Here is a 26475-nt window from a genome sequence, read left to right as displayed (position 1 = left end):
TCCAGCCTTCTGTACAGTTTGTAAAAATAAGGGGTTTATTATAAGATTTCATCTATTTCTAAGAAGAAAGAAACTAGACTGTAAATGTTGTACAAAAATTTAAATGAATTTTTAAAAATAAAGTCTTGAAAGATTTTTTTCACTGTTGTACATTTCGTAATAGTCTTCCAGCATTAGCCTAAAAGTAAAGTTTTGCCATTGCTTGAAGAAACTTCTTTTTCCTTCTCTGTGCAGCAAGCTGTAGAACTTCCTCAGGATTGCTGGCGTTCAGCTCTGTCTGGCCAATGGCTTTTATCTTGAAACAAAAGAGGAGACACAACCAGCATGAGGCCTTCCACTAGAGCTGTTTCATTTCAAAGCATTTTCAGCACTAGTTCCAGGGGTGATTCGTTTCTGTAACATGCCCTACCACCCCACCCCTACAGCTGCAACTTTACATAAGTCTCAGATTCTAAAACAATTGTATGACAAAATTAAAACTGGAATTGAAACCACTGTTTCAGAGGTGATTTCAGGGGGAAAAAAGACTAAAGAAATCCCAGCAGCCTGAGTTAACTTACTGCTATCTGCCTCTTGTCTGTCTCGCCTCTTTTGTGGTGGAGATCTGAGGATGAGTCAAGAAAAGTCACTTGGGTAGGTAATGGACTTTTCCCAGCTGTGAACATCCAGTATGTGGGTGGGGTATTCCAGCAAAAGGATACATGTCAAGTACTCCAAGATTGTGACGTCCCAGATGTATTCATAGTAAGAATCCATGGCATCATGACTGAAAGATAAGGCAGGTTAACTGATACAGTCATATACTGTGTTTAAGCATCTGTAAACTTCATTGTAGCATTTACCTGTTCTGTTCCTGCAGTGCCTTAAAAGCAGTTTTATAGTCTACTTCTCTGAGGAACTGGCACAAAATAGCTACCTGTAAGGAAAGAGTCACAGTGATTATGACAGCCTTAATCCCCCACAAACAAACCTCCCACACAATGCCTTGTTCATTCTACTCCTTTTCTAGACCTAATCTAGACCTTGCTTCCAGGCCAAGCAAGTTCTGAGCACCTGAACACAGATCATTCTGACACTGACAAGCAGCAAAAGCTAAAAGAAAAAGGGATTTAGTCAGAGCAGAAGGGATTAATTTGGCTTCTGGGTTTCCAAATGCATTTAAGAGCTTTTAAAGCAGAGCCCAGTACAAGCTTTCTTATTTGGAGAACAGCAAGAGCACCTGCCGTTATGAAAAACAAGGCCAGGCTCCCACCACTACCCCACAGATACCTGCTCTTAAAAGAAAAACCCAAAAAACCCAGTCAACATTATCAGAAAAAATGTAGGAGAAAACACCTAGATTACTACTTTTTACATTTCCAGTTATGTGCTTATTTACCCATTAATTTTGCTTCTATAACTGTCCTAGAAGCAAAGGTAACAAAATCTACTCTACTACAGATTGTGTTTCCAGGGGAAGTTGAATTCAGTCTTTTAAGTTATCCCCAATATAAATATTTCTAAACAAATGTTTTAGCTAATGCTGTGTTTCACCTCTTACCTGGGTGTGACAATTGAGTAAAGAGCAACACTTGATCATTCTTTTTATCACCTACAGAAAGGTTAAAAACAAAACACATTCTGAAATGCTTGTTTTGGAACACAAACTGCAATTTTTAATTCAAGGGACCAGCTAAATAGCTGTCTACATTTCACCACCCCCTAAAAACTCTCAGGCTTTAGCACATCCACTGATGAACTGAGCCTTCATCACTACAGAGATTTCCAGCACAGTAGGAGCCAGATGTTTTCAGCAGGTGGAGCTCAGGTGAGCACTGCTGGTGAGGCAGGGCTGCTGCACTGTGCTGAGTGGGGCTGGCCCCCAGCCCTGCCCAGCGTGGTGCGGCTCTGCAGGAAAGAGCCAGGGATGGGCACACACAGTGACTGTGCTCTGGGCTTTTCCATCTGTGGTTTCCACAGTGCTTTCCCAGCACACAGCTCTGCAGGCTCTGTGAACTAACAGAAAAGCCTTCTGTGATTCAGAAAAGGACAAGTCTCAGATTCTCTACAGCTTTCAAGCAGCAAGCCGAAAAAGGACTGAGGAGGACATGTATTCCTAAATGCATCTAGATATAACACCTCACATGCTACAGAAATGTGTGTGTGCTGGACAGTTCTGCCTCTGCATAGAATCAGGATGCTGACTGAATCTAAAGAGACATTTTTGTAAATCCCACTGTAGCTCACCTGGTCTGTGTACACATCTGGTGGCACCATCTTATTAAAGAAGTCTGAGCACACAGCTCCTGCCTGTAGGTAATAGTGAAGGGCTGCTGAATACTGATTAGTTGCTGCCAAGGGGAAAAAAGCAAAATAAGGTCTCAAAAGTAAATACAGCAGTTATTTAATACTCAGATCAATTGTTAATAGAATGATTCAGATGCATATCTCACAGCTGAATTCTACTGGGAAAATGACTCATGTTTCATTGTTTAAAAAGCATGGACACACAGAAAGTGGTTACACAGTGGTAGATGGAAAAACTACACAATCAGGGAAACTAGCACCACAGCAAATTCGTGCCTTTTTGGGATTACTTTTATTTTTTCGGGTAGTCGATCTTGAATCCATCAACCTCAGAGTGAAAGTTTATCTTCAGTGAGCTTAGCACAAACAGCAGTGAAGGAGTTCAGCTGGTGTGAGTGAGAGGAACAGCCCTGCCATGGCTCAGCACTACCTCTACCTCCAGTAAACTCTCCTGAGCTGCAGAGAAGGCAGCAGCATCAGGGGCTCTGCAGCAGGAGCAGCCTGCTTGCCCATGGCTGCTGAAATACAGACCACTGCCACTGTTCCAACCACTTTTATTTCAAGCACCAGCTTTGAGGCTCTCTACATATATGTCCTGCTTCTGGGATGCTGCTGCCCTTTGTACAGGCAATAAACACTGAAAAACAGGTTAATAACCCTGAATCACTCTCCCACATGTAATGTGACAGCACTGAACACTGGATTAAGGCCCTTCCTCTCACCCAAAGGGTATAAAGCTGTAGCTATTCCTCATTTACAAATCCTTCCTCATGCTTCCTCATTTGCAAACCCTTGATACTTCCCCATATAAAACACAGATCCTCTCCATCCTGCTCATTTTGTGCTCCACTGAAGCTGATTTCTACATTTAAAAGCAACCACTATTTATAACTTTCCAGTCACTTATAAAACACTCGGGTGCCATGGGTTTGCACAATTACACCACTCAAGGACCAGCTGCACTAGAAAAGTGAAGTTAAGAGCAACTTAGAGTTTCCCTCACCCAAAAAGCAATCAGAAGCTCAGTCTATCTGTGGGCTTAGACACCTTTCCAGACAAATCCACCTACACCACTGCTTCCAAAGACTTTAACCTCATATCACTTGAGCTTCTTTTCATAAAAGGAAATAAAAGGAGGGTTATGCCAAACAAATCTCAGAGCAGTAAGGTACCTCCACACATGTAAACACAGAAATTGGTTTCACTTACCAAAATAAATATCTGCCTGAATAATTAACCAGAAGTGGTTGTTTGCATTGATAGTCAAGGCATAGCTGACCAGCTCTTTCACTGTAATAGCAACAGCTTCAAAGTCCACTGATTGAAGACTAAAGGAAAAAATAAAGAAAAACAATTCCTAACTTACTGTTTCGTTTTTTTAACCATTAATTTGATTTCCCATCTAGTTCAAGTCCAAAGCACCTTGCATTAAGTGGGAAGCATAAATACCACCAGAAAAGACTTTATGTTGACTAAGACTGCTGTTATTACAATACAGTAAATCTGACTGAACAAATACAGCCTTCACAGGCTTCAACAAAAAGCCACAACTAAACCAGATTCTGAGATCCCACCCCACAGAGCCTCTAAATTTCAGTGGAGAAATACAGTTTAACTCAGACAATAAATCAATACATATCATTTGCCACTTCCTATTTTGACTATTATTCAGACACACCTCAAAAAATATTAGCGATTTCATATGTAAGTATTCTATAGTTCACATAGTTACATATAGTTTAATAAAAAAACCCCCATTTTTTCCTCTCCTCTTTCTTCTTCCCCCTATCTCCATCAGGACCATCAAATTATGACCAAAACTCTCCATGCCCTCAAACCAACCGTCCCAGAGACAGAATGGGGACAGTGATACCTTTACATGGAGAAATCACACTGACAGTAACTGGGACCAAACCCATCACATACAGTATTTTCAAAAGTGTTTTTCATCATCATCTTACTTGGGGATGGATGAAGGCCAGATAGAAATGTGTTCTGCTGCAATATCATTCACAATGTCTTCCTAAGAGGAGAAAGATGGTATGAGAAACCACAAGAAGAAACATTTCAAGAAAACCAAGAAAGACTTTGAAGATATATACTAACCCGAACATTATGGAGCTTGACAAACAGGGACAATATTGTAGTTAGAACCAATGGCTCCTGTAGGAGAGAAAAAGTATCCTCATGAACTGAGAAAACTCCACTTCCTTCCCTAAGCTTCAAAACTATGTAAGAAGTTCTGCCATCACTATAATTTCCTATTGAAATAGGACAATATTTTGTTAAGAGACCTGCAACACAAAGATACTGCAACAATGTTTCTGTAGAAAGTTTTTAATTACTTCAGATTTTCCTGAATAACTGCTTGGATACAAACTTTACTTTTGTTTTACACATCTTTATGTTGTTTCTGTGATTACTACCTAACCTCAAACTTAAGCTAGGTTTACTACAACCTTCTATGCATTTACAAACCCAGAAGCTATAAACAATTTCTCTCCTTCTTACTTCTGCTGCTTAGTATGATGCATGTAGCAGCTTCTGTCTCCCTCCAAAAGGAATGCTTTGCTTCGTGACAGCTGCAATAAAATACACTCCCAATGTAAACAGATCTCCATCAGAATTCAGGGTAATTGTTTTTTTTACAAGCTATTCCATACTGCTGTATGCCAGGTATAGCAAATTCAGATTTTTTCAGCCATACAAAATACACATATAATGTAAGATTTTCTGGAATTTAATACAAAAAGTCCAGAAAAATACTACACCAAAAGGAAGCTTCAGTTGCAAACACATTTTCAACACCACTGTGACTTACCCGAAGCTTTTTGATGAAGGACAACAGTTCACTCCTAAGTTAGGGACATAAAAACTCATAAGTAATCATACACAATAAAGAATATATGCACATTTAAAACAAGAGTCAGTAGAGCAAATTCCAAAATACTCCTTCATCTCCAAGTTTACAAATGCAGGGCAAGTAAATGAAAATGCTCAAGTAGTCCATTCACTTTTAATACAGTAACTAGCAAATTTTACACTAAAAACAGGTTAAGTAAGAGGTATGTTCTTCTATCAAGCTATAAAAGGCATGAAAATCACAGAAGCCAACCACTGACTCTAAAAGGGAAACCAACTGAACTGTTCTGCAATTCCCCAAGCTAGGTTTGCAACAATGACCTACACACTTATATAAGAGGGCGATCATTTATCACGCACTTCGATTTCCTTGTAATGAACATCAGAAATTTTCACCATAAGACAATCCAGACAAGGACAGCCTTTGGAAAAGGTTTGATTACATCTTTTCCATGATAACAACAGGGTCACTGCCCTTTAGTTTGAATCAGAGGGGTCAGGAAAGGTTCAGTAACCTGGAGTACACCTGTACTCCTTTTCCTTGCCAGAGTACACAAGTGGAAGCTACAGCACGTCCTACCCTCCTACGCCTGCCCCACAGCAGCGTAAGCAAACGCAGCTGGCCTTTAGCTCACGTTAACTTGATTAGCTCAAGGAGAGGCAAAGACACAGACAGAAGGTTTGATAGAGGTACCTTTCCCAAGGCTCCTGTGTGGAGAGCTGCTCAATATAATCACACATGGCAAACTGTACCATATTAGACAACTTGTATTTAGGCTTAGACTTCAGAACAGGCCAAATCACTGGACATAGACAACTCAAGAGTCCTGAATCAGTCATTTGACACTAAGGCTGCCGAGGTGTCTGACAGGTGTCTGTCTTGATCTAAGCAATCTGATTTTCTTACTCTTTGCAGAGCTTAGCCGAACTAGAATTTCATTCCAAGACAGAGTAATATTTAGCTTTAGACTCAGAAACAAAGTATAGATACCCATGCTGTGAGCTACGTGCTTGATACAGCTATGAAAGTACAAAACTGATACAGAATAATTCTATTTGCTGCAAAGCAGATACCTCCAGCCCATCAGCTAAACTGCCTCTAGATGCCATTGAATTTACTGGAAGATCTGCACTGGTTATAATGGAAGCACAGCCATATATGCTTCAGTTTCTGCTTGGACAGCTGCCTCCCTCACATTCCTTTTCTGCCCCTGAAAAGGAGAGTCAACACATTCCTGCTAATACGCAAATCCCACAGCGGACAGGATTTTTACTCAGATCTTTAGCTGCTGCCATTACTCAGATCATGAAATCCAGACAATTTCTGATGAGAACATGGGATCAAACTAACCATTCAAGCCATCTTCAGAAATAATTTCAGAAAACATACCTGTACATAATACCCAGTGTAGACTCCCTGTGTTTTATCAAACTCACTCTTCCATCATTGCCGCGTTTGTGCTGGTTGGATACGCTGCAGATTTGTACAACCACTTCCCAGAGATCTTTAGCTGTGCGTCTGCTTTCTTTGGGACCTGGCAGTTCCTTGCATGTAGCAGCCAGCAACTGGCCCAGCTATGCAATGCAACAGAAGAAATACAGGAACTAAGGCTCCTCTACATCATCTACAGCAAAGGAATCACTGGCATTTAAAATGGCTAAGCAAGTGATTTTAAATTACGAGCTACAAAGCAATGTGAATAAATTTTGCAGCAAAAAACAGTGACGAAAGCAGCTGGCAAACAGGAATTGAACAGAGCATTTTTCCATTTATTAGTTCCCTTGGTCTGTATTTCATTATTACAAGTTCCAGAAAACAAACTTACATACTGTATAAAACCTAAACCAAATAAAATACTGTTTTACAAAGACTGGTTCTTTAGAGCTCACTTAACTTCTATATAGTAATTAATCTTAACTGAAACTGGCACAATGTTATACAAAAAAGTTGAACCTCAAAACAGAAATTAGGAAGTATCATAGGTAAGCAGAGCAGGGTAAAAATGAACCTGTCCTGAAATACGACCTGCCTTCTGCTCCATGACCTAACAGAGAAGTTGAAACATTGCTGTGAAACAATTTTGAAAACATAGTTTCAAATAAGGCAGGACTTGAAAGTTTCCAAAAATTAAACTGATGTTTGGGTAAAAGAATGGAACTCTCACAGTGCATTTGGGACACAAGTATCTCAGGAACACAAAAGAAGCCAGACATTAAACCAGAAATCTGCACACTTCTCATACCTCCTGCATCAATCCAGGCTGAATTCCTGCTGAGGAGAGTCCTTTAGGTAAGTGCTACAGAATTTCAGTTGTGGATCATAACCATACACATCTGATGGAACCAACCTTAGCTGGCAGCCAACAAGGGCAAAGATTTCACAGCTTCCATGTTTTTTGGCAAGTGCTAAACATGCTTGTTGCTTAGCCCTACTATGTTCTACCCCATACTTAATTTGTTACAGCCACAAAGCCCCACACTCTTGAGCAGAAGGGTACTTGCTTTGAAAAATACAAAATACTTCAACAAAAAGTCAATTACAGTTTGAGAAAGCTTTGAGACTGAGCACTTCTTACCTTCACATAAGGATTAGTTTGAACCAGAGGTAATGGAACTTGCATGGTCAAATACTCATTCTCACACCAGTTTAACAGGAAGGCAACACATTCTTCAGCTATAACTTGTCGAAGAGGAATATCTAAAAGGAAAGGAATTTGTTGTTTAACTTCTTTATTTCTGAGAAAACAGTGTTGTAAAATGGTGTTGTATGAAAACAAGCAAAACCCATACCCTCTAACCAGCTGGTTTTGCTCCACAGCTATCACAGGGAAATATGATGCTTAGCCTTACAAGAGACCACACCTCAACAAGTGTTTCATCTAACCACAACAGTACAATGTTACTCTCTCATTATGAAACCAGGAGAAAGCTTTTAACAACTAGCAAAACCTTTCAGGTAGAAGTGCAGACATGTTTATCATGTCAAGTCCTTTAAGTGGCACTGAACAGAAACCGTCAATGTTTAGCATTGCTAGGCATCATGCTCATTTCCAGCTTCTAAAAACTAATGAAACTTCTAAAGACCTACTAAAACCAGTATCAAAGTCACTGTTGTTTTTCCACTTATACACCCAAGTGCTTAGCCTGCAATAGAAAGCTGATTTATTTTGCGGTGCTTTTTTTTTACCACTTCTCCGAAGGTTTGTGCTTTACTGCATCCTAGGAAAGACAGGAATGTACTTACCAGGTACTCTCATTTCCAAATATCCTCGGACTCTGCTTATAAGATCAGAAGGAGGACGTTCTCCAGAAACACCAGCTCCAGCTTCATGAGTGTAAATGTCCAAAAGCAGCATTTCATTCAGCATGACCTGACGGAGCTTTGGAGAAAACTCTGTCACAAGCTCCAAGCAAGCAGCAAAAAGCTGTTTTGCATGGACAAAATCCTGCAATAAAAATTATATGCATTAATGATTCCTAAAGAATTCCTAAGAGGAAATACTACAAGCTGAAGTGCATTCAGGTCTATCCTGGCTGAACCAGCCATGGCATTCATTATCATCAGAATTGCTCAAGCATCACACAGTGTCTATTTATGAGTCCTTTGGACTCGCTATTAAGCTTAAGAGTTCCAGATCTTTTGAAAACAAAACAAGGATTTTAAGCAAAAACATGCAACTACTGGTATGTTTGGTGCGATTCTGTTTCAGCTGCACTTCAGCAAATTTGTTAATTACAAGGAAAATAGAACAGCATCCCAATAATTTCCTTATGCAAAACACTTACTCAAAAGTACAGCACTTAGTATCAGTAAATCAAATCACCAGAGGATTTAGATGCCACATGATTTAGACAACATAAAACTTCATATAAATGAAATTATCTCCGGGCCCAACTCACTGGAAAGACATTATCTTTGCTCTGCTGATGGAACTTCGAGAGACAGAAATACTTAACCATTATACAACACATGGAGCTCGTTACAACACCTCCCTCACCTCCCAATTTTTCAGTTCTTTTTCTAAAAAAGGGTCTTGCAAATTTCCCATTTCATTAAGATTCAACTGTTCAACCAGTAACTCAGATGGCTTGCTCACCTTAATGGCACAGCAGTGTAATCCCTTCGCCATCAGGATGTAGACCAAATCCCTAGTCAGACTGTCTTTGATTCCTAAAATAACATTGCCGTAAACATTTGGTACTTCCCACTGGGAGAGAAACGCATAGGACATTTGCACAGAAACAAGTTTTAGAATTCACATCACTGCTTAAAACACCACAAACAAACCCCAAATACTGAAAACGATTGCCAACTCTTGTCTTTACATCTAATCACAAGTAATGTACGGCTCATTCAGAAATAAAAACGCCCAACTACCCTTTGTTCACACCCTGAATATGCAACAATTAAGGGGAAAAACAAACAAACAAAAAAGAAAAGAAATCTTTACTTGAACAAAAAGCCTTCCTTCTCTCCTGCTCCCACCTTCTAATGACAGAAATTTAAGCTAAAACAATACTGATATCAAGTTAGAACACTGAAAGCAAAAGCTATGAAAATATCTTTTTTTCATAAGGAAAGCTTGTATACAGCCAGTAATTCTTCAAAACAAAGGTTACAGGTTTTGTTATAATACTCTTCACATAGATTGTGAGTTTAGATATGTATCATCATTCTTATTAAACCATTGCTATGCAGAGAGGGAAAAGATAAGTCACCCTGCGGATCTATGAGGAAATGTTCATTGTATGCAATATGATACCTAACCAGTCCTTGAATTACAGTCTCTCCTGACCACAAGAACTAAGTTACCTTATTAGAGATTGTCCAGAATTGGCGTTCTGAGGTCATACCATGCAACTCAATTAAGATCTGGCGAATCCTCCAAGGATCCACTGACAGTATGAGCTGATGCTCAAGCTGGCCAATATTGACACTTGCTGAAGCTAGAAGAAAAGTAACCAAGTCTCCAGCACATTTCTTTTCAATGTAGGTACTTATAATTCTTCAGGATATAACACTTCAATCAGAACATAGTAAGAACAGCAGATACATCATGCTTCCGTAGGTCCAGCCATCCTTTTGTGCCCTTCCACAAACACCTTGTGCTACCTTAATCCTGACCTAAAGAGCTGCTTGCAAGCCCCTTTCCTCACTCCAGCAGCTCTGAGTACTCCTGCTATTGCAAAGCAAGAGATTCAAGATCTGCATTAAAAGTGTGTTCCTATAGTGAAAATACACATTGTCTTAACTGGCTTAAGTTACTGCAAGACTGCATTAGAGCCGAAAAGGTAAGTCCTTTCCAGCTCTATCCAGCACCTCTTGTTAGCCTTGACTTGTTCAGCTGCACAGCCAGCCAGCCATACTGGGGAAATGACTGGTTCAGAGGATCTGTTTTACTTTGGTAGGTTTAAAATTTCATTCAGATGGCACTTGCGGTCCAGCGTACCACACAGTCACATCACTGCCCTTCTGGGAACAGCTGCCACAGCCACATTTTGTTCAAACTAATGCCATACTCTCTCACTGCTACCTAGGACACATTCATTTGAGCTTATCTATTACACTCACTTGAGATACAAGCAAGTAACAGCCATCTCCTTGAACAAGCAGGACGTGCACCAACTAACAGGAAGTATTCCCTCTAAAAGCATTCTAAACTTTTTTGAGAACAGACCTGCACTTCGTAAGTTCAAGGTTTTCATCATGGAAACAAGGCACTGTCTGCTCATAAGTTAATGAAAATGCTGTGAAAATTACCTGGGATATCATAAAAAGAAGTCACAGGTTTTGTGCACAGATTGATTCGAGGAGATCTCTTCCGCATTTGGTCAATGAGCAGCTTCCGTTCGTCATCTTTCAGCAGTTTTATGAAAAGCTCATGAGATGAAATCATGAAGACAAACTGAAGATCTTCCATGCCCAAACACAAGTTTCTAAACAAATAAAAATGTTAGTACATAACCAGGAAAAAAGTGATTATTTTTTCAGTTATAAGTTCTTGAAATATCTATTGCTATATTACATTGCTTACAAATTCATATTATCTTAACATGGGTACATACTTGAGAAATGCTGCCATTCTTCTCTTCAATTCTTCAGAAGCATTTTCCAAGTTTATTGACCCTGAACAAACCTGGAAGATTTATAATGTTTCATTACAGCCAGTGTTACTGACCAGCATTCTGTCTCACAAGTACTAACAGCCAGTAAATCTCTAATCTCAAGTGAGGCAACAAAGTTATACAATCATGGAATGGTTTGGGTTGGAAGAGACCTTAAAGATTATCCAGTTCTAAAAGCCCTGCCATGGGCAGGGACACCTTTCACTAGATCACACTGCTCAAAGCCCCATCCACACCCTGGTCATGAACACTTCCAGGCATGGGGCATCCACAGCTTCTCTGGGCAGTGCCTCATCACCCTCACTGTAAAGGATTTCTCCCTAATATTTAATCTAAACCTGCTACTTTCAGTTTGAACCTATTACCCTTATCCTGTTCCACAACAAAATGCAAAAATCCCTCTCCAGCTTTCTTCTGGTCCCTCTAGGTACCTGAAGGTGCTCCAAAATCCCCTTGGAGCCTTTGCTTCTCCAGGCTGAACAACCTCAACTCTTTTGGCCTGCCTGTTGTTTTTACTTTGTCGAGTAATTTTAGAATATGCTTAAGTGCTGTTGGGTGGGAACTAAGTGCAGCACTGTTGGGTGATTACCCTAATTCATCTGGAATCAAACCAGTATTTCTGTTTTGCTCTGTGTAATTCTGTCATTCTATTACTTTGTTACCCAGCTGTAGAGAGGAGACTAGCTCTCAAGGGTTTCTTGTAAGCCAGAGAAAGTAAGGTAAGATTTGACTGACAAAGTTTGATAAAGAAATCTCAGTACAACTGTGTGAAATAAGACTGTCTCTGAAGTAAACCTGGTAACAGTTATTACCATCACATATGGATCAGTTTTCTTTAACCTGTACACAAGATAGGATGCTTCAGACAATAGTGATCTTTCCTCAGACATAATCCACACTCCTTTTTCCTACTCCTCTGGTCCACAGAAGCACCAACACTGAGTGCCACATTATCAGTCAGCCTCACAAGATCTTTTAGCACATAAGTTTAAAAATGAAATATTTCTAAGTGCAAAATGGTAAGATTCCCTAGGACTTGGGTATTTTTTTAAGCCAGCAGTTGAAAATTAACTAGACAGTTGAATTTAATTGCCAGTTTGCAAGAATATTTTTTAGAAATATGTTTCAGTCCCAATATGAGTATTTGACGTAAGCTTTTACTTGCTCTGCAGTAGAGAGTACTGTCAATTAATTTTTGCCACATGCTTGAAGAGACAAGCAAAAGAACTAGGCACAAGTTCATAAAAGACATTAAAATAACAGCAAAACAATAAAAGAATTAAGTTCAGTTTAAGCAATAACAGTTTCCTAAAAAGTTTCACTATGGGTAACAGTGTAGGTCTCACACAAACAGTAACTTAGGATCACTTTACCACATGCTAACTTCTACAACAAATCTGGTAAGGGAAAGGTGGTCCTCTTCATTCTCTCAGTCTTTGATAATTTGATTCTTTGTTCCACAAATACAAATACTCAGCAATATCTCCATATAATTTAACAATGTCAGGAATAGCAGCGATTTCAAATACAAGCTGAAGAAACAGCTCTCTGCTGGATCCTCCCCAACAGATGAAAAAGAGCTATGAACAACAGATGCAGAACTGATCCCTGAGTGGAACTGTACTAACTGCAAACAAGTTGAATAATGTTTGAGAAATCACCTTTCTCTGCTTCACAAATCTGAGCACCACTTGCAATAATAATAGTTACGTGGGGAAAGAAATCTCTCACTAAATACCATTTTCAGTTCTAACTTTAGATTAATGCTTTACCTCAAGAAGGAAGTCTATTTTCTCTTTGCTGGGTTTCAGGAACAGTTGACAAAACTGAATATCAATTATTCGACCTTGTAATACATCGCAGACCGTGTTGCACACACAGACTTTGAAACAAACTTCATCCAGAGCATCATTCCTGCATGAACACAAAACTGAAGATTACAGGATAGTTCTGACAAACAAAGAGTGATAAGCAAGTGGAAAAAATAAATTAAGAAAATCAGTAAAGTGATAAAATTAACTGTTAACGTTCATTATGTTTTTTCCATATATGGCCACAGTGAGATCCAACCAAGGAGCTGTGTGATGATGTAAAATGCAGTTAAGACTGCTGCTAACAGAAACGAAGGCTGAAGTTTCTTGGATGTAATATTTCGTTGTTAAAAGATTTGACATACTTTCCACAAAAGATGTAATTTCATCATCACTGAACATTGATAATTATTTAATGTCTCACCCTTGCTGAGCTTTTTGGAAGAGTTCTCTTAGCACTGATTGTCTGAACTGTTCAGGTAAACTGAGAGTTAGGTTATCTTCAAGGAATATCTTCACTAAGTCCTGTAACAAAACCACAATTGGAATAGTCAATGTATAATCCAAAAGAAACAGACAGAAAATCATTTCATCTGGTGAAAATGATCAAACTAAGAGAAGCAGCTCACATCCATATTTAACACCAAAATTCACTGAACAACTAAAAAATTTCTCTATTACCAGAAAAAACAAAGAAAAACCCACAAAAATCCAAAACAAACTTGCACATCTAAGTAGCAACATTCCCTGAAACCCAAAGAATTGTAATCTACCTGAAAATCCCTTATTCCAGCTGGCAGGAATTATTTACCATTGTATGGAAACCAAGATATCTCAATTTAATATGTACCAGATTACATTATACTCCTCAACATATAGGATTTAAACCACTATGTTATAGGTTAAATTACCATTTAAAATTTCTTAAAATCCATACCAGCTCAAATGGAATCATCCACACAGAACGGTAAGAAAACCCCTCAAACATACTTATTTAGGCATCCTACCTGATATTTGCCAGATTTCATACAGCTGTGGATTTGACTATATGGAGTTGCCTGTTGAGATGCATCATCAGAAGATGAGGTAAGAACTTCACAAGCTTGACAATACCCAGCTAACCGTTCTTCATCTATGGTAAAATGAAGTGAGGATGAGCCATTCTGAAAAGTAAGAGTTACATCAGATCTTAGCAGCAGAAGTATTATCAAATATATATATTTAATTCAGAAACAGAGACTCACAATTTCCCAACTAACAGCAAAGGAACAAAAGAATGTGCACTTTATTTAAATAAAAACTGGAGTTCTGAAGCAAAATAAAAAAGGAAGCATACCTTACTTATAAACTGAGATGTACTTTTTCAAAAGGTTAGACCACAGGCAATCTGATTTCCAAGGGAAAGTTAGATTTAAAAAAAAAAATAGGAAGTGCTGTATGGTTACCTTCCTCAAAAACACATCATCACCACGGACACAGGATGTACTGTTCGGTCTTGTTACTATTAGCACTGGAGATGTTATTTCTGCATTGTTTGCATCAGTACAATTTGTGTAAAAGACTATTCATTACAAAACATAGAACAAAGCAGCAATACACTGCAATCAATAAATATAATTTCAAGCCAGACACAACATGAAAAAAAAATACTGTCAAAACTTCAGGAAGTTTCTTTAAAAACTCTGTGTACCATTAAAATTATTAAACTGCTAAAGAAGGAAGTAATAATTTAGACAAGGGTTTTTTTTTTCAGAAGAGCAGAATACACATAAAAAGAGCACTTGTTACCTTTGCAATCAACTCCTTTGTTTTGAAAAACTTTTCCTTAGCCTTTTCATGAACAGATGTATTTGTAGATCCTTGCTGGAAATAGATGGCACCCAAATCATAGCAAACCTGCAAACAGCACTGATGTCAAACACACTGCCTTGGACATCATGTTTCAAGTCAAGATTAAGTATTTCAGCTCAAATGTTGTATGTACTATTCCTATTTTTATCTAATTTACCAACATACACCTCACCCCACATACTTCAACTGCTTCCTCTTTAACTGCAATCTCAGTCTAAATAATTCTGCACAAGCATTACAAAATTAATTATTTTCCCATAATCACTGAAAACAATGCAGTAAGCTGTCCTTGTCATATAATGGGTTATTTCAGGGGATTGAAGGGGCAAAAGTGAGGTTTGGTGGGAAGCCACAATATTTACAATGATTTTAAAAAGTTCTATTAACGTAAAAATGAAGCCAGTATTATTTCATTGCATTACAAAAACAAACAAACAAAACACACAAACAAAAAAACAAGACAAACTCCAAAACAGAGGGAACCTTGATAGAAAAAATACTACAATTTACCTCAGAATTATTACTTAACACTTTTTCTAAAGAAACAGATATAAACTCTAAGCTTTAGTACACAAAGTGAGCTACCTGGCACTGTATCTCCTCTGCACTGATTTTCAGTCCAGCTGTGGAACTCTCTGTTTCTCCATTCACCATACCAGGTTCCATGGCCAATAAATCCAGAGTTCTTATAGTATGGACATAAAGATCTTTGTTTAATTTAAGTGCTCCTTCTAGGACCAGGATGGAATCAGCAGCCTGCTCCTTCAACTGTAATAGTTTAAATACATTAAAAGAATTAACCTTTTGGTTTTAACTCTGGCTTTAAGTTAATGCTACAATTTTAACAGTTCAGTAAAAGGATTAAAAAAAGTTCTTACACAAATATTCTATACCATGCAGAACTGGCTTTTGTATTTCTTATACAACAAAGAAATTCATATTCACATGTAAATTCGAGCAAAAATAAGGGAAAAGAGCCTCACCACTTTCAAAATATTTTCAGTTAGTTCCTTTTCTTGTTGAATATGATTCATACTGCAAGTCAGACACAAGAAGTAAAGAGTTCAGTTATTAGGCAGATCTGCATGTTATTTCATGTTCTAGATCACAATGATTCATTCAAGAGCTTGGTTTTGCTTAACTACATTTTGAACATCATTATGCATGACCACTGACTGCTCTTATCTATCTGTATCTGAAATACAGAACTTTATAATGAAAATATAGTTTTGTATGAGAATGTGGTTCAATAAAATACGAAGTTGCAAAGTTATCATTGCCTCTTCTAAGGCCAGATTGCCAATACCAATGCAATAGCAAAACAATGAAGAAAGTTTCCACAGCATCAGGTCTCATGAAGCTTCAACATTTAAATCTTCTCAAACATGTCAGGGGCAGAAGTGTGTTTGCATGTTTATGACAAAAATTAGAAGTATTTTAAAATTATTTTCCCACGCAGATTTTTTTTTTTAATTCAGGATCAGGTTGATACATATAGGACAATATAAGAGCAAAACAAGGAGAAAGAAGAGGAGTATGTTTAATCAACACACTTAACAGACTCTCTCAAAACAAATATGGTCTAGTGCTTAAGTATAATTTTAACATAAAACATAAGAAAAGCACCACTTATAGATACTTCCAACTTTTGGAGAAATCTGTAACATAAAAGTCACAGACAAGTTGTTACTAAAGCCTCACAGCTTGTAGAAGGCAAAATGCAAGACTGATTTTAAATTACAAATTACTGCCCAATAAAGCAAATGAAAATACTTTGTTATTTCTTAGGTTATCATACACAATGCTTTAAACTGCTGTAATAAAACAACCATATTACACAGGATACTCTAAGTTAGGGATGTAAAAGAATGCAAAAATACACCCTATCTAAACTAGAGCATAAGCATTCTGCCAAGGTAAATTGTCATCTCCCTTCCCCCCATGATTTTTCATGCCATGACAAAGTCACAGAGACTATAACACTGACAGAGTGGAACAACAGACAAGTACATGTATCAAGTGTGTCTGACAGGAAAGTGAGAATATACTTGAAATAAATCTAAGTTTTCAATGTCACAACTAGACATTTTAAGCAACTGCACATTATTAATATGATTTAATCCACTTAGAAATTACATTCCTGACTGTAAAATATCCATGACATCCAAATGAATTATATCTGTAACTTACACATTTAACTGAGGTGGACCAGGTTTCACTTGCTTTACAGGAAAACTACTTTGAACAATGGTCCTTATGGCCCTACATAGGGAAAAAAATTAAGCAAAGAATGGTATTAGTCTCAGAAGTGCAGGCCTCTTGATAATAGCAGTTTACCATTTCAGAAACTTTACACTATTAGAATACATCCTTTACTCAAGAGCACATCTAGCAGCTAAGAAATGCTCATATATGTCCATAAAAAGATGAAAGACGAAGATTTTTATATTTATAAGGAGAGATTTCAAATCACTATCTTGACTTTTTTTTTATGGTAGAAGACCAGCTCTACAATAGCTTTTCAGACTCAGCTCCTTCACTATAACCTAGCAACAGATCACAATATTTATTAGTCCTTTAGGATTCTTTCTTCTTCTACATATAATTATATAGATAAAAGAAAACACTGCTTTGTTCTATAACAATTTTTTATTATTGCCTGGTAGTAGTTTACCATCTGTTGTAGAGTAGTATTGCCATTGCAGTGGTTGGGGGCAAGCTGGACAGATCTACATCCACATGTTTAGTTCCTGGGGGAACTTTGCTGATACACAGAAGTTCATTCAGCAGCATGTTCAATACAGGAACAGACAAGCTATGAAAAAATAAGAGAGAATCAGGTACTTCATGGAGTAAATCTACTGATGGAACGTCAAACAATACACACTGCTATTCAGTACTGGATTATTACTTAACATCACATGGATGTTTATTCATCATTTGAGATCAGGTATGTAAAGCAGTTACCAGCATTAGCTACATAAATTAAGCCCAAGTGGATGGGCCCAAGTAGCATTTCAGTTGCCCTGACAGCTGAACTACTACTCTGTTCCACTGCATGAGCCCACACACACACACCTTACCAGAATAATCCAGTCACCTATAACAGCACAACCCAGTAATAATAAGTTCTTTCAAAGCAGCCCCAGATCATACTCCCTGAAGGCAAACAATCCGATTTCCATCACAAATGAAATTTCACTCACATAAAGTGAACAGTGAAGTTAAGGCTAGGAACTTTAATAGAGCTAAGTAAAAATATACATTAGCTGGGACAAAACTCCCTTTAATAAAGTAAGACATGCAGGCTGGACTACACTGCTCCAAGCTTTTGTGGTATAATTTTACACAACTAAAATACTATTACTAATTCAGACATTATTTGAAATTAGATCAAGTTACAAAGTACCTTTGATCTTGTGAAAAATTTGCTTTCTTTGCAAGCAGTATTGAAAACAACCAGTGAAACCATACTTTTAGCAGCCAAAACCAGGATTTCTGTTTAACAAATTTTAAGTCTTGTGTTCTATCAGAAGCATTCTACAAGGAGCAGCTGAGGGATCTGGGGGTATTTAGCAAGAAGAAAAGAAGGCTCCAAGGGGCCCTCATCACTCTCTATAACTCCCCAAAAGGAGGTTGCGGCAAGTGAGTGATCAGTCTCTTCTCCCAGGCGACAGCAGGAGAAGAAACAGCCTCAAGTTGTGCTAGGGGAGGTTTAGCTTGAATTCTAGGAAAAGTTTTTCACCAAATGAGTGATCAGACACTGGAACAGACTGCCCAGGGAAGTGGTTGAATCACCATCATACCCTGAAGGTATTTAAATCTGGCAGATATGGCACTTAGGGACATGGTTTAGTGGTGCGCTTGGCAATGTCAGATTAACAGCTGGCCTCGATGGTCTTAAAAGCTCCTTTCCAGCCTAAACGATTCTACAATTCCATGCAAGTTAGAACAAGGGCAATTACTGTCCCCTTATGATTTTGCACTAAATTATAGATAAAGGTGGAAAGAGACCTGTGTGAATAAGGAAATTCTGCCATTACCTAAGTGTAAACAGGAAGCCAAGTGTAAACAGGAATTGCCTGGACACAATCCTGTGGCATGTGCTCTGCGATGACCCTGCTTGAGCAGGGAGGCTGGACCAGATGACCCACTGTGGTTCTTTCCAACCATACACAATTCTGTGATTCTGTGAAGTGCAGCTCCCTAATGTGCACTGCCAAAGTGAAGTAGTTCCCGACTGCTCTAGCTCATCAAACCATTCTTCAGCTGAAATTTCTAAAGGAAAGATGCAAAGCTGGGGTTTGCCTATTTCAACCACAATAATTTCAGTGACCTACTTCACAGATATATGGAGTTCTTCACATCAACAAAACTGGAGCAAGACTTCCAACTTCAACCATGTGAGAATGAGGAAACTTATTCTTGTTTTGTCACTGAAGAAAACACAACCTCCAATTCATCTTTATGACGCTTACATGTATGTATCTTAACGTCTAAAACATGCTTTTTTTCCTCTGTAATATTGTTGATTTGTTCAGACACACTGCCTTTATCAAAACCGTTTCCTAACTTACAGCTAAAATAAAACTTGATTTCAACTGCCACACCCAAAAGGGAGCAAGACAAATTTCCATTTTTAAAAATAAATATCTCAAGCCACTTCAACTTAGCAAACTTAGCATGAAGATGCACAGACGATACCTTTTTTCTAGTACATCCAAATCCCACTTCAGGTGAGCAGCAACTTTAAGAGCAAGAAGTTTTAGAATGCGGTTTCTTTTGTTATCGGGTGGTGGCTGGACCTGGTTCTGTTCATTCACTGATGGTTTTGAAGCTTGTTCCAAGAACTGAACAATCAGCTGCACAGGTGGTGGGTCTGCAAAACACACAGCCACTCCTCAAATGCTTTGTAAGCCCAGAATTACTTTTTTCCCCAGCTATGAACACGGTTCTTTTATCCTTGGTGTTTATAGTGCTGACATTGTTACCTGGTAGATTCTAATCCCAAATGGTGTCCTGCACATGCTGACTCAAATCAGACTATTAACATATCTTTAATTAACATTAAAGTTCACTTGACCATGATAACTACACTCTCATATTTTCATTTATTTTCACTATATTGTATTAATTATATTTCAATACTTTGAATCTACTGAGAATAAATGCTGCCAAATGAAATCACAAGTGAACTGTTGTAAAAATTATATATATACTTGTAATTCCCCTCTGCGAGCACTTGTGAATACATTCAGAAAATACTTTCAGCTTGGTTAAACAACAGCATCAAAAAAGCACCCAAATGTCTCCCTTACAATAAGACAGCCAATACCTTTGAGGTCTTTTGAAAAAAAGAGGTCAAACCATAACTATTATACTCTCACTGAACTTGGTGAAACATAAAATGAATATTACCAATTTACTTAATCAATTATAAAATAGAGTATAAAATCTAAGCATAAGATCTAAGCTAGATTATGCTTAAATTGACTTTTTATAGAGGCAACACTGGCCCAGGTTTTCCTGTTTCCTCCACCTCCTCGCAGAATTCGGGTACCGAAACAGATGACTCCCATTTATGACTGTCAAAGCATCAGCTGTTTTTAAATACGGTCACTTCCTTACAATATACATCAGACGAGATTTCTATTTATTCCAGGTGCAGTGAGCAATTTCAGCACTGAACCTTTCGGAGCCCCTGCCACTAACAATGCTCCAATGGGAGAAAACCAAACCAGCTGCGAACCGCAATGATGCTCACGAGCAGCCCTTCCCACCGAGCAAACAAACTACAGCACTTCCGCACACAACATTCACACATGCGAAAGGAAAAGCGATCTACCAGACAAAAAAGACAGAGAAACGAAATTATTAAATAGGAAAGATAATGCGAAATGAGAAAAACGGCGTTACTGCCGGCGGTAAATGCCGCCGCACGGCCGCGGGCAGTGCCCGGCTCCCTGTGCCGCCGCACCGAGGCCTCACAGCCCCGGAACGATGCTGCCCCAGGAGGGGCCGGGCAGCGGGGCCGGGCCGGGCCGAACCCAGGCCGCGGGGAGGCGGCGGCCAGCAGGGCACGCACCGGGAGAGGGCTTCTGCAGGTGCTGCTCCAGCAGCGCCTCCTCTAGCACGAACTCGAACCACGACGTCTGAGGCGGCGTGCATGGCCGGCTGGAGGTGGCGGCTTCTCGGTCCGCCGCCTCGGCGCTCATGCCGGCCGCTCGGATGGGCCGCGCACAGCCCGCTCGGCACCGCGGCACCGCCGCTGCACAAGATGGCCGCCGGGCCCGGCCCCTGGGAGGCGGCGCGCGCAGGGCCCGCCCGCCGCTGCCGCGGCCCGGGTTCGCGGCCCGCACCGCTGGGCCTGGCGGGGAGCCGCCTGGCTGGCTCCCTTATGGAGTCGGTGGTTTTCTTCCCGAAATCACTAGTTCGATGCATATCCCCTGCCATGCCCCGCAGCCGTTCCTCTGCCTTTGCGTCCACCGCGGTCCTGTCCCTGCAGGGCGTCTCCTGTGAGCACTGAGGCCGATAAAGGCTCACCCTCCATGCTCCAACCCATGCACACCCGAATGCCTCGTAAAAGGGTACAGAAATTAGGATCCATTGAGGCAGATTTAAATCACGGAAGCATAGGATGTTTAGGGGTTGGAAGGGACCTTAAGATCATGCAGACCCAACCACTGCTGCTGTGGACAGACGCTTCCTACCAAGCCGGGATGCTCAGAATCCCATCCAGCCTTCCAGGGTGGGACATCCACAACTTCCCTGGGCAACCTGTTCCAGTGTTTCACCACCCTTTCCTGGTAGGAAAGATGGATGCTAATGTCTTTACAAATGATTCCATGAGGAGATGATTTAGGAGATTTAGGAGAAATGAGTGTTACTGTCTTTGAAATGAGTCTCGGGGAACACCAAACTGCACAGATTTGTGACAGAACCCAAGCATTTTGACCAGACATTTTGAATTCCTGAACTTTAGGGCATTAGGAGAAATGGGTGTGTGCAAAGCCTATTGTAGAGCCCAAATGGTCTGAACTTTTTGTGGATCCCCAGAAGCCAGACAGTCTGAACTTCTCAACTTTAGGGAAAATGACGGTACGTTTTTGGGGGAATATGTGGTAGGTGGTTTGGGAAGGCTGTACCTTCCCAGTGTCTCAGCCAATGGGGAAATGAAGAAGGTGAGGTTTAGGATAAAAGGAGGCTGCATCCTCCAAAACCTCAAGAGACACCCCACGGGGGATTACCTAGTGGACTCTCTCCCTTTATTAGAATAAAATTGCAGAACTCCTCTGCCTCCTTTATGGACATTGGCTTTTCATAGTGTGGCATTTATGTACACAGTTAGGAATTTATTTCCTAATATTTAACCTAAATTTCCCCTCTTTCCATTTGTACCCACTCCTCTTATGCCAGGGCTGGGGAGGATGGGTGGGTCAGGAGATGGGTGTTCCTCCAGGCAGGGTCAGGAGACGGGTGTTCCTCCTCCAATGCCTTGAGGTTCCTTCTGGGGTGCCAGAACTGATGCTTGGAAAGACCTGGAACAGAGACTAGACAGAGCAAAAGGGATAAAATAGGTATTTATTGAAAGGATACACCTTGAGCAGTGCAAGAGCCCAGCCTCAGATACACCCAAATCAAATCCAAGACGGATCCTGGTCACAAGTCTTTACACTTTTATAAGTTTTGGTTAATTTGCATATTGGGGTCAGTTATCCAAACACAGCCCCAGGCTGTGAAGTATCAGCCCCCTGCCTTGCCCCCTTTCCCTCATCATTGTTTATGCTTTTTGGGTACCAGTTGTCCTTGATGCTCTAGCTAGAAAGGGATTGTTTTGTCTAACTACCCTGTGAAGAGAACTTACCAACCCCCAACATGAAGTTTCAGAGTTACACACTAAACAGCAGAAATTCTGAAAAATATAAAAGCTAAAACCCAAGGCATCACTATCACTACAGTTCCTGACAAAGAATCCCTCTCCAGCTTTCCCGTAGGCTCACTTTAGATACTGAAAAGCTCCTATGAGGTTTCCACACAACCTTCTCTTGTCCAGGCTGAACAGCTCCGACTTTCTCAGCCTCTCTTCATAGTGGAGATGCTCCTGTTCTCTTACCAACTCCATGGCCCTCCTCTGGATTTGCTCCAACAACTCCATGTTTGTCTTATGAATGAAGTGGCAGAAGAGCTTCTCTTTCTGCAGTAACAACTTCCAATGTAATTAAGGTGTCAGCATATGCATAGTCTATGTCTGACTGCACCACTCTCTCAACTACAACTAGCCAGGATCTGGTTCTGAAGATTTTCAGGTATCCCTGTTCTTAGAACATGTATATGTCCTGAGGATAAGCAGGATGACTAGCAGAAGCTTTTATCTATTTCAGTAATTTGGCTGAGTTTCTCTAATATTTTACCAAGAGAAGAGTTCACAAAGGCTGCACAAGTGGTTTGCAATGTACATTTATGATTACATACCATAATATTACAGTACTAGAAAAGTTTTTCACCCAGAGAGTGGTTGGACAGTGGAACAGGCTACCCAGGGAAGTGGTTGCAGCACAAAGCCTGACAATTCAAGAAGTGTTTGGACCATGCTTTCAGGCAAATGGTGTGACTCTTGGGGCTGTCACATGCAGCTGTCAGCTATAAGCGTTCTTCATTTTTCTATAAGTAACCCAAGGAGATAGAGGAAAGTTCTTTCTCATCTTATATGAGGATAGAAGTCCACTACATGTCCTGAGTTCAATGCAATTTATCTTCTGTCCTGCATGTTACTTTGTGTGTTCAGTTATTTGAGGGAAATATTTCAGCTGTCCTGAGTTATTGGTTAATGCATCCATATGTAAAATGTTCAGTTTCAGAATATGAATTACAAAATAACCCTCAGGGAGATCATACTCTATTAGCATGATTTGTAGCACACTGTTCAAATTAGTCTCTTTTGGAAGAGACAGTTTACCAATAATTATGCTAAGCTTTACTTGATACCAAGTTCAGAAGAGTCAACTTAATAAAGACCAATAAAATGTGTATCCACTTTATGAAAATGTTGTAAGAATTCAACACTTGGAAGAGTCACCTTACTGAAGTTCTGTGGCTCAGCAATTTTAATTTTCGCAACAACATATGTAATATCCCTTGGTGTAAGAAATGTTGTAGTTTCTTACCACACTACACATATATCTTTAGAAAGGAGGAAAAATTTAAATTAAACAAGATGTGGCTGTATGCTAATATATCCACTATATTTATTTTTTATGACTTCGTAAGAACAATCAGTGCTCAGCCATGTGAGGTTTTGGCATGAAGGAGTGGGTCATGGTGACTCGTTCTCCAAATCTTTCTAATAAATATTACTAATTTAGTATAATTAATACAAGTAATTATATGAAATGAATGGAAATTGTTTTATTCAGTTCACATGGTACTTTCATTCAATCAATTTTTGAGGTAAACTATTTTTTCCAATAGTATTAAAATCTTCCTTCTAGGTACAAAACTAATTTACATTTGCATTCTTTATGCCAAGTAAAATGATGAAGTGTGATGAAAGATCTAATTTTAAAACATTAATTATAAATCAAAGCAAGTGTCAAGACTTTGATAAAAAACAAATGTTTAGTATCAAGGTAATTAAAAAATCCCACTGAGTTGAAACCAGTTAAAAAACCCTTGGTGCTTCAGAGCTTACAAGCACTCTGTAAGCACCTGTTAACATTTGCAGATCACCCCGTGCATTGGGAGCTGCCCACCTCAGAGAGGGAAAGAACAAGGTGATTTACCTATGGTCACAGAGCTGAGTGTTCAAGTCAATGTCAGATTTCAGAACCTTCTGATTCCCTTTTTTCCATATTAAAACCAGTCATTTTTTGAAGAGCAGGAGGAGGCAAAGGAGTAGAGGCTAGGTTTCCCTATTTCCCTATTTCCCTATTTTGAGGATCCCAATTTTTACAATGGCTGTCCTGATCGAAAGAATTCAGTTCCAACTTCTAACTTGTCTTCACACCTGCTATCAGCTCTTCTGTTTTCCAGCTGCACACTTTGAAGAAGGGTTTCATGTGAAAAGCAAAGTTGGACATAAAAGTTTGCTGAACAGAAACATTTTCCAGATCCCACAACTACCTTTAAGAGTGTAAAATTGTCACAAAGTCATGTTCACAGATGGGATCTTGCTACTCTTTTCCCCTTAGTACAGATAATTAGAAAAAATGGTCTGACAGAAAAAGTCCCACAGAGTTGGGCAGCCTGTGAGCGAGGTGGTGTGTGTCATGTCATGGAAGAGCAGAGTTTAGGAGGATACAACAAAAGCCGACATGAAACCAGAAATTGTAAATGTTTATATTTAACATTGATAATAATTATTTCACAGTCTAAAATTAATCCAATTTTAAAAAAGAATGCTCTATGCATTGTTACCCACCTGGTAGATTTCATATTAACACTAGGGAGAAAATAATTCAAGTTCTTGCATCCAGGATAATTCTAGTAAGTCACTGTGGTCTACACAAATAAAAAAAGATATTATAATACTATTCTATAGGTGTCCTACATTCCAAAGTTTTCAAGAAAATTCATGCTTTGAAAGTCTTTGCACTTATATAATGAAATACCTTTGTACAGTGCATATAAAAAGATAATTCAGATTATCACTCCTGGGAAGAGTATATCATGCTATTGTAACTAAAAACTTGCTTCATGTAAGTTACTTGATGTAACTTATATATAAAAAAGGGCATTTTTAAAAGTAGTGTCCATATGTCATGACAATGTGTCAAGTTCCTTTAACTCCAGTTACAAATTTTCATTTGAGACCACATAGAGTTCTTTAAGCTTCTCAAACTTTGACCCCCACTCTTGGAGGCAATCGTAATTCAGATCTTCATCCCCACTGATGGAATCTAATGAGCTAAGGCTCCCTGCTAGAGAGCACTGCCCTTCCAAGCAGTAAAAATGAATAGTGTCTGCTGGCAGACTCTTTAGATCATTGTCTGCATCCCGTATGATTTGAGAAACATATTCCTTGAAGTCTGGGATGTTGGTAACAGCTGATATTGATTGCTTTTGATGTGCATGTTTTGGGACTGAGTCTCTTTTCGGGCCAGTTGGTGTCCTGGAGTGTGGAGCAGCTGCTTGTAAGGAGGAGCGGGGAATTTTATGGAGAGGTTTCTTCAGTTCATCTATATCATAAGCATTCTGCAAACAAAGAGAATGCAATTATCAGAGAGAAACAATTCAAAAGGAAACTGATTCTGAAAATGTTTTATAACACAAGGCAATTCTGTGAATTCTGTGAGTTCTCTATAAGCTGAAGAGGAGAGTGCCTAGTTCAGAGGACTAAGTTCAGATCATACCAAATCCCCCCATGTAATGATAGTTTTCAGCTAAAGCAACAACGATGTGTCCAGAGCAGCTCCCTTGAAAGTGGGCACACATGACCGGAATCATTAAAGGTACAGACCAGGTTGAAATAGAAGCCTCCCACTTAAGAGGACTTCTGGTTAAAAAAAAAAAAGGAAGAAAAAAGCCTGTTTGATAATAAGTT

The 26475-nt window shown here is 39.3% G+C and overlaps 2 protein-coding genes across 2 annotated transcripts in view; both read right to left on the bottom strand.

Annotated features, from left to right (window-relative positions):
• Positions 1-85: 85 nt before the first annotated feature.
• Positions 86-21189, bottom strand: INTS8 (integrator complex subunit 8). Its single transcript, XM_033069816.2, has 27 exons — positions 21022-21189; positions 19641-19815; positions 17611-17751; positions 17127-17198; positions 15920-15971; positions 15522-15704; positions 14874-14981; positions 14093-14248; positions 13510-13610; positions 13047-13188; positions 11215-11285; positions 10910-11085; positions 9962-10095; positions 9246-9356; positions 8393-8594; positions 7725-7846; positions 6539-6723; positions 5108-5141; positions 4393-4449; positions 4248-4309; positions 3496-3614; positions 2227-2330; positions 1541-1591; positions 843-916; positions 702-766; positions 561-604; positions 86-295 (listed from the first exon to the last, which is right to left on the bottom strand). Exons 1-27 carry the CDS (start codon positions 21149-21151, stop codon positions 179-181), a joined length of 2988 nt encoding a protein of 995 aa, XP_032925707.1. The 5' UTR covers positions 21152-21189; the 3' UTR covers positions 86-178.
• A 2314-nt stretch (positions 21190-23503) lies between these two features.
• The window catches only part of LOC117002881 (neural-cadherin-like), a 45147-nt gene continuing 42175 nt past the window's right edge, over positions 23504-26475 (bottom strand). The window contains exon 32 of the mRNA XM_033072421.2: positions 23504-26126. Coding sequence (XP_032928312.1) covers positions 25725-26126 — 402 coding nt within the window. The 3' untranslated portion in view covers positions 23504-25724. The remainder of the gene's footprint in view (positions 26127-26475) is intronic.

The sequence above is a fragment of the Catharus ustulatus genome, chromosome 1 (genome assembly GCF_009819885.2).
Source record: "Catharus ustulatus isolate bCatUst1 chromosome 1, bCatUst1.pri.v2, whole genome shotgun sequence".
Classification (NCBI taxonomy): domain Eukaryota; kingdom Metazoa; phylum Chordata; class Aves; order Passeriformes; family Turdidae; genus Catharus; species Catharus ustulatus.
The sequence above is the reverse complement of the archived record's forward strand: the minus strand, read 5'-3'. Positions and strand labels throughout refer to the sequence as shown.

Excerpts from the sequence above, each read along its gene's own strand:
- INTS8 (XM_033069816.2), bottom strand. The coding sequence starts at position 21,151 with ATGAGCGCCGAGGCGGCGGACCGAGAAGCCGCCACCTCCAGCCGGCCA. Across the intron at positions 17,199-17,610 it reads ATACTACTCTACAACAGATG|GGCCATAAGGACCATTGTTC; the intron begins GTAAACTACTAC and ends TTCCCTATGTAG. Across the intron at positions 5,142-6,538 it reads ACACTGGGTATTATGTACAG|GAGTGAACTGTTGTCCTTCA; the intron begins GTATGTTTTCTG and ends TCCCTAACTTAG.